This window comes from Culex pipiens, chromosome 3 (genome assembly GCF_016801865.2).
Source record: "Culex pipiens pallens isolate TS chromosome 3, TS_CPP_V2, whole genome shotgun sequence".
Classification (NCBI taxonomy): Eukaryota; Metazoa; Arthropoda; class Insecta; order Diptera; family Culicidae; genus Culex; species Culex pipiens.
Window position 1 is genome coordinate 77,440,790 of NC_068939.1, and position 13,505 is coordinate 77,454,294.

At 40.7% G+C, this 13,505-nt stretch overlaps 1 protein-coding gene across 2 annotated transcripts in view; it reads left to right on the top strand.

The window, feature by feature from the left end:
• Window positions 1-13,505, top strand: part of LOC120427232 (PAN2-PAN3 deadenylation complex subunit PAN3) — a 98,620-nt gene that overhangs the window by 81,330 nt on the left and 3,785 nt on the right. For both annotated transcript variants that reach the window (XM_052711159.1, XM_052711160.1), the window contains 5 exons: window positions 10,674-10,797; window positions 10,864-10,986; window positions 11,049-11,178; window positions 11,239-11,375; window positions 11,443-11,634. In XM_052711159.1, coding sequence (XP_052567119.1) covers window positions 10,674-10,797; window positions 10,864-10,986; window positions 11,049-11,178; window positions 11,239-11,375; window positions 11,443-11,634 — 706 coding nt within the window. The remainder of the gene's footprint in view (window positions 1-10,673; window positions 10,798-10,863; window positions 10,987-11,048; window positions 11,179-11,238; window positions 11,376-11,442; window positions 11,635-13,505) is intronic.

Below are 13,505 nucleotides of genomic sequence, written 5' to 3' on the forward strand. Positions count from 1 at the left end.
ACCCTCGATTGATCGTGTCACCTTCAACGACTTGATTTCACTGTGGAAACTAATTGTGTGTGGTTATGGATTTGCGTTTGTTATGTTTCTTTGCGAGCTCACATGGCGACGTTTGGCACAAAAACTAAAAAAAGATTCAAAAAAGAGTGACTACAAAAACAAAACATTCAACGGAGTTCAAAATTTAACCAAAATCATACGATTTCAGCATCAAAAGTAAAGTATTCCTGAGTGCAACATTTCGTCGCTTTCGTGCTAACTTGTCGCACGTGCATTTTGGACCAAATTGAGTTGACAACGCCATTTGGTGCAGCTCACCTTTACAGATCCTCAACATTTGATTTCAATCCTGAGATATTCAACAGAATCTGGAAAAACTACGCCACACCCTGAAAATTGATTTAAGTGCGACAAATAGTCAAATGGATTTCAGGTCAGAACGCGTTTGACACAAGTACGAGCTCGAATACCGTAAGCATTTGTAATTATAAGCTGGGACTTCGGCAACCAAATTCAACGACATTTCGGGTTTGTACAGAATGGTCAACCAAACAAACGTGTTTGTTATTGTTTACGTTGCGTGGTGGTTTACTAAAGGCACGATGATTCGTTGCGTAATGTTGCTTAGAATCGCGATGAAAGCGGTTTAAATACATTTTTTCTGTTCTAGAATTCAACGAAATTATGTTTATTATGTATGACTTTAAAATCATACACAGCGGCTATAGAAAATTGCACGAAAAATGTTTTTTTGGTTTGTCCACAAACAATCTCATGTTGGTAAATAAACGACGCCATATTGCCAATGTTACGGACTGGCGCCTTAGCCCACTGGTCCATCACACCGATGCAAAGCTGTTCGGATAAACGCATATATGAGCTTGACATTTTGGTCAAGTAGGTTTCCCATACTGATGGGCTACATATTTCAGGTTGTAAAATCACATAAAATTTCATAAAATAATGCAATATTTATTTTACACCCAGGCCTTTTACACGCAGCTGGATTACTACTTTTTTAGCTGTGTATATCAGGCCAGCGCCGGGGCCCTGATTTACCAAACCCGCAGTTGAAAAGTAGCCGTGAAGGCCAGCTATAGTTGTACAATTCGAGTTTTATAAAAAAAATCGTATAGTTTTGGAATTTGCAAAATAGTTCTAGGGGAAATTCTTGTATGTTTGGCAGGTTAAGCACTCGCTGATTTTCACTATTTAAACAACTAATTTTGCAAAACTTTTGATAAAATCTTGCTTGCACACTTCTTATTGAGCTAATTATCACTCGATTCCAGTTGAAAACGCTTTTAATTAGCTTTAATTGAATGTCAAAGTCCTGACCTGCCAACATTAGAGGCACGCTGGAATTAGATGCTGTTCCCCTAGTTGTTAAAATCCTTTTTCGGCCTTTTCTCGTGTTGCTTAGGACGCCATTTTATGCATCTTTTGACCTTCTCCAAAATTTAAATTTCCAAAGTAATTCCAAAGTAATTGATGTTACTCTTCATATGAAAGAAGTTTCGATCTGATCGTGCTATCTTGAAACACACTAAAAATTGCTGCAAGTGCGACAACTGGCCAAAGGGGTATCAGGTCAGTACGCGTTTGACACACGTACTTGCCCGACTAATGTAAACAATTTTAACCAATACTCAGGGACTCTGGCAACCACATTCAACAAAACTTCGGGACAACGCACAGGATGGGCAGCCAAACAAAACGTGGTTGTTGTTGTTTACATTGCGTGCTCTGTTTTTTTGTTTATTCAAGTTCAAACATTAAAATGCGTTTCGTAACGTCAAAAAGTGTCACGCGACAAGATTTGCTGGTTAAATCTGTAAAAAATCTTATCTCATGCTTAAGTAGGGTGTATTCATTATTGATAGCTTCAAATATACAATTCACAATTCTCACTCAATAATGTTGCTTTTTAGCTAAATGTTTTCCTACTTTGTAGTAACCAGTTGCAACCTTCCAGATCAGTTCTGCCGCAAATGCAAACAAACTCGCCCCAAATCCTCCCGCCAAAAGCTTCCAAAGTGAAAACAAATGATCCTCGTCGATGATCTTCATCTGCGCTTGCGGAAAATACTGCCATTTGTTTTTTGTTTGCGTCATCCAGAGGTCCAGTAGCCCTGCTTCGTCCATTTTGTTGTAAACCTTTTCGAATCTTTTGCCAAACGGTTGCAGCCTCGAATGGGTGTAAACTTCGTCCCAAATCGAAATAGTCTGTGGTAGAAGGTAGTAACGCTTGATACGCGTTCCCGGGAAAAAGTTTTCTATCGAAACCATGTGCATTTGTGCGTACGAACATTGATCGAATAATACGTTCGTTTTTAGATTGCCAATGGTGTCATTTGAAATAATTTGTATTTGATTTTTAAGGTTAGGATAAAATTGCGTAAGTAGCAGAGCGATTCCTATGGTATGGCAATAAATAGTTAGATCAGTTGCCGCAATTTCTTCGATGTTTGCCAGGTGTGGTAAATATTCTACTTCCAGAACCATTTGAAATAGCTTGGCAAGGTAGGCATTGCTCAGCATAAAAACTACTACGCCAAGTGAGAATAAGGTGAAACGTTCTATCGACATCATTTTGTGTCCAGCTACAAGTTCTCCGTAGAAAATCTGATGAATTATTCCACGAGGAAATATGTTAGTAAATTTGTAGCTTATAAGAAAGATCACAATCCCAAAAAATCCTATTGCTATCCAAAGAACGTTCATGAACGGCCGTAATAAATGGTTGATAAAACTTCCAATTAATACCTCAGGCACCATGAAACAATACCCGTCCTGGGATCGGGCGATCATGCTTTCGCTGTACAGCGGTACTATCATCAAAATATTAAACATGCTGAGAGTTTTATATACAAACGAGTGCACAATTTGTGTAACATCCACGTTTTTCGAGGGTGCAAAATAAAATTTCATTGTGGCATTAACATGACGAACAAACGTTTTCACCAACTTCACATGAGGTCCATAAATGCCATCACTGTCCAGCATCACGAATGGCAGTTTATGGAAGAGCAAAACTCCAAACTGATAGCCCATGATGTTTGAAAGTTGATCCTTCTCAAAATAGCACTGAACTTCAGTCACATTTCTGGGGTGGAATAAATGGTTTCTAAAATAATCATAAATTTGAACTGACCATTCGTTTCCTACATTCTTAACATGAACAGAATAAATTATTCCCAAATTATAAGCTAGAAAACGGTAAAGCTGTTTGTCTTCTTCATCGATCGTGGTAACAAATACGACAATTGCATAACGGTTCCACTTTTTAGCTTGTAGAAACCTGTTTACATAAAATGCTGGGCTCGTTAATGCGTCAAGACAAATCAAATATAAACTACACTTTCTAGGGCTAAACTCATGAGTCACTACAAATCCTGACTCTTGACTTAACATTTCAACAGTAAATTCCTCCAAAAAGTCATCCCAGGAGTGCGGGGTTTTGGTGTCGTCGTGCAGCACACAAATATCTCTTGTTGAAGGATTTTTGATTAACAGTTTTCGAAAAACGGTCGTAAGTTGCTCTCCTAGGGACGCTCCTTCAATGCAATGACTGCCCGGAATAAGTAAAACACTAACGAAAATCAGCAGCATTTCAATATGGTGTTCAATACTCTAGTGATCTGCGTACGATAAATTTCTCCGTTATTAAATGAAGATTAAAGGTTGATAAATCTAGCAGAATGTAGACCTCTTTAATTGTTATATTACCCTAGGGATGCATTCAGTATTTTGTTACTCATTAAAAACATTGTATTTTTTTATCTCATTATCTTTTTTCTCTCCAAAACAATCAGTCTTATCCTCAAAACAACTTTAAAAAACTATTGAGGAATGCGATCAATTGCCTGAGTTATTAGTTCAAAGGTTTCAAAGAAGATTAATTACCTCTAATGTTTTTTTTTACTTTAAACACATTCCTAATAAAATATAGAGCACATTCGACTACACGTTTCAAAAAAAAAGTTTTTTAACTGATTGACGATTCCAGTTTATTAGGGTATTTGTCCCTATTTTGGGAATAGTACCTATTTTGGGTCTACTAAACTTAATTCAACGAAATTGAGCATTTCACCAAATCCGGCAGGAATCTGCCACTTGATAATGATACGTGCAGTCATTATTTTCATTTTGGTGGGCAAGAATAATTTACTTCTTCCTTCTAAATTAGAAATAAAGCAATAAAAATAGCTCTCTTCACTATTTTCTTGGCAAATTGCTAATTGCCCATTAGGGCGAAAATTTTCACCACTTTTGCTTACCGCTTGTTGACACTCAGCGCCCGGCTTTCATCACTCAGCAGCACACGAATGAAAGCCGTCCCCCGAATCTCCAACCACCGGCAATATGTTCTTATCGGTGGGTGCCACAATTCCACTGCAAAAACAATCACTAAACTGCCACCAAATCAATAAAATAACTGATTAATAACTTCGTCCATTTCGGAGAGAATGGCTCTATATTCAGTCCATTTGACACTTACAGTTACAGTGTTTCTTGCATATTACGGGCTTGTTGTTTGGCTACGCAACAAATGTTTAATTATGTTTAAAACTCGTAAAGAATGATACAAATCATGTCCAAGCTAACTATCCACGTAATGCAAATGAAATCAATCTTTCTAATGTTGATTTGTGGCTTAAAACATCACAATGATTGAGCATGTTTGTCGACCGAATTTGTGCGGCTGAAGGTAGGCCGAAAATATGAACAAAGAAGGTCGAATGCTAGAAGCAATATCCCCAAAATAGGGACAAAAAATGTTTCAGTTTCTCGGGCTTATACAGAAATGTAAAGTATTTTCGTCAAAAATGTGATTAAGTAAGAGCATTAGCATTAAAAAACCAACTTATTCATGTAATAAAAGCAAGGCTGCCTATAGCAGCCTTTGAGAATACATCAATTAAAAGTGCGCTCCGCTTAGTAGGCCCAAAATAGGGCCAAATACCCTAAATGATAAAAAAAAATTTGACGCGATTATTAATTTCTCAATAATTTTTCCAGTTTAACAATCTGAATAGAAAAATAATCAGGAATTTATCTGATACTTTTGTAACCGACCCTCTCCGATTTCAATGAAACTTTTCAGCCATGTTATCCTAGACCTATATAAGCCATTTTTGTATATATGGAGCCAATTGTACTCAAAAATGACATTTGAAAAAGGTGTAAGTTATTTAAATAATTTTGTATTTTATAATTTAAAAACTACTGTGTCTCAAAGCCGATGCATGGTATCAAAAAGTGGTCAATGACAAACTTGAGGAAATTGGACGGGCTTTCTAAAAAAATACACTGAAAGAGAAATTCACGCCACTTCTATGAGATTTTTCAATTTTCAACTTTGAAAGTTAAATTCAAAGGTGAGGTCACGTTTTTTTTCGTTCAAAACTTTTGAAGAAATAGCCTAAGATATTACAAAAAGTCTCACAAAAAATGCAGAGTGGTATGTCTCTCCTAAAAAATATGAAAATCATTTACTAAAATCATTTTTTTAAAGTGGTCTAAACATCCAAAATTATCATAAACCAATAGTGGGAATCGATTTTCCAGACAATTTTATATAAAAGTCTTCATATTGACCACTGTCATATATCCAATCCTTGTGAAGATATAGGGGAACTTTACCCTTTTTCAGCCTATTTCTATTATCGGCCTATCAGCACTTTGGTCATGAATTACAGCTTAAATAAAGTGTTCTTGACTGTTTCAAAGCAATAAATAGCTCAAACAAAAGTGAGCAAGCAACTCTCCATTGTTGATACATCTGAAAATGTTGATTTAATAGCGGAAAATGGCAAAAGTGATTAGAATTGGTCGAACGGCTTAGAGTGATTAAAATGGGTATATTTCCCCTAGCGATTTTAAATTTTTTTTTTTTTGGAAAAATAGGTTTTTTAGTGGTTTTTGGCAATTTCTTTATGACAGACTTGGTTTTTCAGTCTCGCAAATATTCTTACCGGGAAGCTCGTCCAATTTCTCAAGTTTGCCTTTGACAACTTTTTGATTTGACTCGTTAAAATATTTACCTAAGCTTATTTACTATCCAGGTTTTTACCGCACTGAAAAAAAATATACTATATTCAGTAATTAGCAATGTAATCAAGCTTATATCTGTAAGTCCATACATCCATACACTAACGAAAGTCAAAATCGTCAAAAAATTACATGGGACAATTATGCATAGAATGGCAGCTAAGGGATCATACGATCGATTTTTGTGTTTCTACGCATAATTGTCCCGTAGGTTCCTATTCGCCCTTTGAGTCCCAAATTGCCCCAGTTAGCAGTTTTTTACCCTTATTTGTGATCCTCTTGCTATATAACAGGTAAACAAGACATAATGCTTCGTAAAACTAATGATTTCGTGGTAGAAAAAAACTTGGTGGGACAATTATGCGTAGAAGTTTAACGATGGGACAAATAGACTTGGTGTTATTTTTAATGAGTTTCCGAACAAAGCACCAGATTTTATTTGTTTTTTCTCAAAGTATACATCAAACTAAACTTAAAAATGTCAAAAGGTCAAAATCGCCGAAATATGACAAGGGATAATTATGCGTAGAACGGCAGTACAGATAATTGAGTCAGGACTGTAAAATAGATTTTGTTACTATATCATAGTTCTGTCTTGGCTCCCGAAGCTAGGAGGAATCGAAGCAGTCGCAGTACAGGCCAGGATCAGAGGACTGGACATTTGCATTGTGTCCGTCTATGTTCCCCCACAGGTGTCGTTAACTCGACAAAAGTTGTGGGGTATGCTTGAGCTGTTGCAGGCACCGCGACTGGTTCTGGGTGACTTTAATCTTCACAGCACCGAGTGGGGAAGTCACAAAACAGACCCTCAAGCATATCTGATTCATGAACTGTGCGACGACTTTCAGATGACCCTCCTAAACAGGGACAAGCAAGTTACGCGGATTGCAACACCACCAACGCCAACCACGTCCGGTACGAAGGCGAGTGCCATCGACTTGTCGCTCTGTTCTAACAGTCTGGCAGTTCTTTGTGACTGGAACGTGCTTCAAGATCCTCGTGGCAGTGATCATTTGCCGATCGCTATTCTGGTTAGCCATGGCCCACAGCAATCGACAACGGTGGAGATGCCTTACGATCTGACGCGAAATATCGACTGGAAACAGTACGCGGAGGCAGTCTCCATTGGAGTTGAGTTGCGAGCTGGGTTGGCACCGCTTGAAGAATATGCGTTTCTGGCTAATTTGATCTATGACAGTGCGTTACAAGCTCAGACAAAACCCGTCCCGGGACCGTACATCCGAACGCGCCCTCCACTTCCCTGGTGGGACAAGGAGTGTACGGATCTCTCGGCGGCCAGGTCTGTAGCTTATGTGGACTTCTGCAAGTGTGGATCCCCAGCGAACTTCCAAAGGTATAGAGCTCTTGATCGCAGGTACAGTAATACTCTGAAGCGGAAGAAGCGAATGTACTGGCGGGAGTTCGTTGAAGGACTACCAGCAGATACGTCCATGAGCACTCTGTGGCGCGTTGCGAGGGCCATGCGAAGAGGTTCCGTTCCGAACGAGAGTGTGGAAAAATCGGACAAGTGGATATTGGATTTCGCCAAGAAGGTGTGCCCGGACTCGGTGCCGACACAACCATCATTCGACGTTGTTGATGGGAGCGATTCTAATCCTCCCTTCTCGATGGTAGAGCTCTCCATAGCACTATTGACGGGCAACAACACTGCTCCTGGTCCGGACAAGATCAAGTTCAGCTTGCTGAAGAATCTTCCGGACGTCGCCAAGCAGCGTCTGTTGAAACTGTTCAACACGTTGGTGGAGCAGAACGTAATTCCACACGAATGGCGACAGGTCCGGGTGGTTGCCATTCAAAAGCCCGGTAAGCCGGCGTCCGACCACAACTCGTATCGTCCAATCAGCTTGCTGTCGTGTCTACGCAAGTTGCTGGAGAAGATGATCCTCGACCGCCTCGAACCATGGATGGAACGAGAGCACTTGCTGTCAGACACGCAGTATGGCTTCCGGAGAGGCAAGGGAACAAGCGACTGTCTAGCCTTGCTGGCCACAGGGATCGACATAGCCCGTGGTAAGAAACAGCAAATGGCTTCTGTCTTTCTAGACATCAAGGGTGCATTCGATTCAGTCTCCATCGATGTGTTGGGAGTAAAGCTGCGGCGGAGCGGTCTCAATCCGACGATGTGCAACTTCCTCATCAACCTGTTGTCAGAAAAACACATGCACTTTGTGCAAGGTGATCTGGCAATCACCCGGATAAGTTACATGGGTTTGGCACAAGGCTCACGCCTTAGCCCATCCATGTATAACTTCTACGTCAGCGACATCGATGATTGCTTGACCGGAGACTGCACCCTTATACAGTACGCAGATGACGCAGTGGTTTCAATCGCTGCCAAGAAGGAAGTCGATCTGCTAGAACCCTTGCAAGATACCCTGAACAACTTGGCCCATTGGGCAGTTGAAAAGGGTATTGAATTCTCTCCGGCGAAGACGGAACTGGTCGTTTTTACAGGGAAGCATGAACCGGCACAGCTCAATCTTTCTCTCTCGGGAAAGACTATCGAGCAGTCGGACCACTTCATGTACATGGGTACCATCTTCGATCAAAAGGGAACATGGGGGAAGCACATTAACTACCTGAAGCAAAAGTGCCTGCAAAGAACTAATTTTCTGCGCAGTGTCTCTGGCAACCGGTGGGGTGCTCATCCTTCTGACCTGCTTCGACTGTACAAGACAACGATACTCTCGGTGCTGGAATATGGCAGTTTCTGCTTCCAGTCAGCTGCGAAATCACGCTTGTTGGTTCTCCAGCGGATACAGTACCGAAGTCTTCGCATTGTCTTGGGATGCATGCACTCAACTCACAACATGACCCTCGAGGTCTTGGCGGGAGTATTGCCTCTGCGAACTCGTTACTACGAACTGTCTTACCGGTTCCTGATCCGGTGTGATTACAGGAATAAACTGGTAATTGACAACTTTGAAACGTTGCTGAACCTTCACGTTGAGTCTCGGCGCATGCTTCTATATTATGACTTTATGTCATCGTGGGAGTGGAGCCCGAGCACAACGGTACAGCGCACGCCTCCGTTAACCAGCAGCACCCTGATTGGCTTCGACACGTCCATGAAAGCCGATACTCGCGGTATCCCAAACCATCTTCTGCGGGGATTAGTACCGTCGATCTTCGCATCAAAGTACAACCATGTTCCTCCAAACAACAGATTCTTCACCGATGGCTCCAAGCTCGACGGCTGTACGGGCTTCGGTGTTTATCATGAATCTTATCAGCTGTTCTTTAAGCTGAAGGACCCGAGTTCGGTTTACGTCGCAGAGTTAGCCGCGGTTTACTGCGCACTGCGAATCATCGAGACCATGCCACCTGACCACTACTTCATCTTCACCGATAGCTTTAGCTCTGTTGAGGCTATCCGGTCTCTGAAGCCGACCAGGGAGTCTGCGTTTTTCCTCACCGAAATACGCAAGACTTTAAACAACCTGGCGGCTCAGTCCTTCAGCATCACGGTGGTGTGGGTCCGCGCTCATTGCTCGATTCCGGGTAATGAGAAAGCGGACTTGCTCGCCAAGAAGGGTGCTGAGAGTGGAGACATTTTTGAAAGGCCAATTAGCCTACAAGAATGCTACGGTTTGCCGAGGCAGCGTGCGCTCCTGGATTGGCAAAAACAATGGGACGACGACACCAAGGGACGTTGGATGTATTCCATACGACCTAAGGTGCAAAGAAAAGCCTGGTTCAAGGGAATGGACTTGACGCGTGGATTCATCAGAACGATGTCCCGCCTTATGTCGAACCATTACTCGTCCAAGGCTCATCTTTACCGTATCAACATGAGTGATACGAACTTATGCGACTGTGGGCAGGGTTATCAGGACATCGACCATCTCGTATGGGCGTGTCCAGATCACCAGGCTCACAGAATTAAGTTGAAAGATACCCTCAGGGCCCGAGGAAGACCACCAGAAATCCCGATGCGAGACGCGCTATCTCAACTAGACCTTGATGTTCTCTATCCTATCTATCAGTTCCTCTCAGATTCCAAAATATCTATTTAGTTTTCTTCCAGTTAGTTTTCCTTCAGTTAGTTTTCCTTCAGTTAGAATAACTCGCCTTCACACAAAGCCGTCGTTTCTGGTTTGCACCGGATGCAAAGCAAGATCGCCCCAGCAGCTGGACACCGAGTTGCGGCTGAGGACAAAACGCAAAGGCCAGCAGAGCCAACCAAGACCCCTACACAATCCCCCTTCCCATCCCATGCCTTGTCTTTAACATCAATTCTTCCCTACTAACCCCGAGTAGGCCGCGGGTAATCGGCTCCCCTCCCACTAACATTTACACACAAGATCCTCTGTAATTATTAAGTTTTTTGTAATTACAAAAGCCGACTCGGTCCTAACCAGGTCCCAGTACCGAAAAGGACCTAATAAAAATAATTTTATGAAAAAAAAAAAAATAGTTCTGTCTTGTTCTGTCCTCCTACCCCAGTATATTAAAAAGATGTTTGATAAAAAATAATCAACATAATTTAGATATTGTGAAAACTTTGAAGTTTAGATAGTTAAGCTCTTTTTAATTATTCCTAAAACAAAATTATGTTTAATAAAATTTTAACCAAATTTCTTTTTTTTTCGTTCCAGCCCTGGTGATAGTGTACGACTACCACCCCGGTTCCCAGACGATACTCTCCAAGTTCTTCATCCCCGCGGCAGAATCCACGAACGGCTATTCCGATCCATTCGCCGGAGAAGCGAGACCCTTCAGGTAATGAGCCTCCCCAGATCAATGTGATTGAAATAGATTTTTTAACCATTCCACCCTGCAATATAGTCACAAAAGTTCCCTGCACCGAACTGCCGCCAGTGCTCTGCTGCCGGAGAACGAAATCTGGTCAATTATCATCCAGCTGACGGCCGGCCTGCGGTCGATCCACCAGGCCGGTCTGGCCTGTCGGTTAGTAGTGAGATAAAAATCATGGGTTGAGTTTGGAATAAGTTTTTGATTGATCTCCGCAGGACACTGGACCCGACGAAGATCATCATAACTGGCAAGCGGATACGGTTCAGCTGTACGGCCATTTCCGACATTGCCACGTTTGACCCGAACCAACCGAACCCACTTTCCGTGGTGAACCACCACCAGCAGGTCTGCAGACTTCGCTCTGACTTGAGCGTTTAAAAATTAACCACTTCGCTTTCTCAACAGGACGATCTGACGGCACTGGGCAAGCTGATCCTGGCGTTGGCCTGCCGAAGTCTCCAGTCCGTGCAACGAGATCAGATCCAGAACAGTATTGAGCTGATATCGCGCCACTATTCGTCGGACTTGCGGAACATTATCCTGTGCGTTTGATTTGACCTCCTTAATCAAGAAACAACCATCCTAAACCCCAAAAAATTGACTTCGCAGGTACCTGCTGTCCAACAGCAACCGCCGCTCGGTGACGGAGATTATGCCGATGATCGGGGCCCGCTTCTACGTGCAGCTCGACGCCCTGCAAGCCCAATGTGATATCCAGGAGGACGAGCTGGCGAAGGAGATGGAGTGCGGCCGGCTGTACCGGCTGCTGGTGAAGCTCGGCACCGTCAACGAGCGACCGGAGTGAGTACACCGTGGTTTGCTTATGACTTTTTTTTATTTCCAAAATGGTTTTACTAATTTTATTTATTAAGACTCAATATGGGTAATTCTCCGCCAACTCACACAGCAGTTGCCCTGACCCCTCTTCGATTTGCGTGAAACTTTGTCCTAAGGGGTAACTTTTGTCCCTGATCACGAATCCGAGGTCCGTTTTTTGATATCTCGTGACTGAGGGGCGGTACGACCCCTTCAATTTTTGAACATGCGAAAAAAGAGGTATTTTTCAATAATTTGCAGCCTGAAACGGTGATGAGATAGAAATTTGGTGTCAAAGGACTTTTATGTAAAATTAGACGCCCGATTTGATGGCGTACTCAGAATTCCGAAAAAAAAGTTTTTTTCATCGAAAAAAACACTAAAAAAGTTTCAAAAATTCTCCCAATTTCCGTTACTCGACTGTAAAAAAATTTGGAAAATGTCATTTTATGGGAAAGTTTAATGTTCTTTTCGAATCTACATTGACTCAGAAGGGTCATTTTTTCATTTAGAACAAAATTTTTCATTTTAAAATTTCGTGTTTTTTCTAACTTTGCAGGGTTATTTTTTAGAGTGTAACTGTTCAAAAGTAATATATGTATATTGTTCAAAAGTAATATATTTTTTTATTGCTTTCCATAAACCACGTGGATACTTTTTTGGACTAAAATGGATGCTGAAAAGTTGAACTTTTCAGCACTTGTTTCAAAAAGTAAAACTTTTCAACATTATTTACAAACATGGACATTTCACTTACAATTTCATCCAAAGAGTGTTTTTCGGAATTGCAAAAAATGTTGTATGGAACTCGTTGCAAAACTTGTTTTTTTCAGCACTCGTCGTATTTATCCAACTCGATGAACCTCGTTGGATAAATGTACGATTCGTGCTGAAAAATCTTCCTTTCGCAACTTGTTGCATGAACTACTAACTTGTTGTATAAACTGTTGCATAAACTACTATAACTACTTCTACATATTTTCAGATTTTTGGTTCCAAATAGAGGTGGGCAAAACCACTCTTTTTTCACAATTTTGTCTATTTTAGGGAATAGTGGGTTTTTTTATGTTTGTTTTCATTAGACTTTAATGCATTATTTAATTTGCATTTTTATTTACAAAAAAAAACGAAACACGAGACGATTCGCTTGAGAACCATAGGTCTAAACGTTCGAATAATTGGATGGGGAGAGCACCTAAACTTAAATCTAGGATTTTGAAGAAAATGTCTATCAATTTTACGAAATTGCGTTCATTTATGCTAAAATTAAACAAATTCTGGTATTTTATTTTGAGAAAATATTCTGCGAACTTTTTTCTACATTCTGATTTAATCAAAAAAGTCTATAAATGCCAAAGTTTTATCGAGCAAAAGAAGTAAGGATATGGCTATTAAGTTTTCGGCAAAATTTTCCGAGTTAATCATTTTAAAATGCTCATATTTGTACTCGAGTTATTCTTTTATGTACACCGTGTACACAATTCTGACAAATTTGACTTTAATTTATAAGCATTTTTTGCCCACCTCTAGTTCCAAAATTCAAAAAAGTAAAATTTCTCAAAGAGCATAATTTGGTGAAAATTTCTAAATAAAAGTTATAACAAACATGCCACACTAGGGTGTAATATGGTTGTATGGAAAAAAACAAAGTTGTCCAAATTCAGTGAGCACATCACTTTTTCAGTTCCTTTTGGGGTCCTAAACAACTCCGCAAAGTTTGGGAACGATTGGTATAGTCCTCACTTTGCGCAAAGCGATTTAATTTTCTATGAAAATTTGTATGAGAGAAACAATTTTTTTAGTTTTTGATTTTTATAAAATTCACGTTTCACACTGTATTAAAACCGGATTCATAA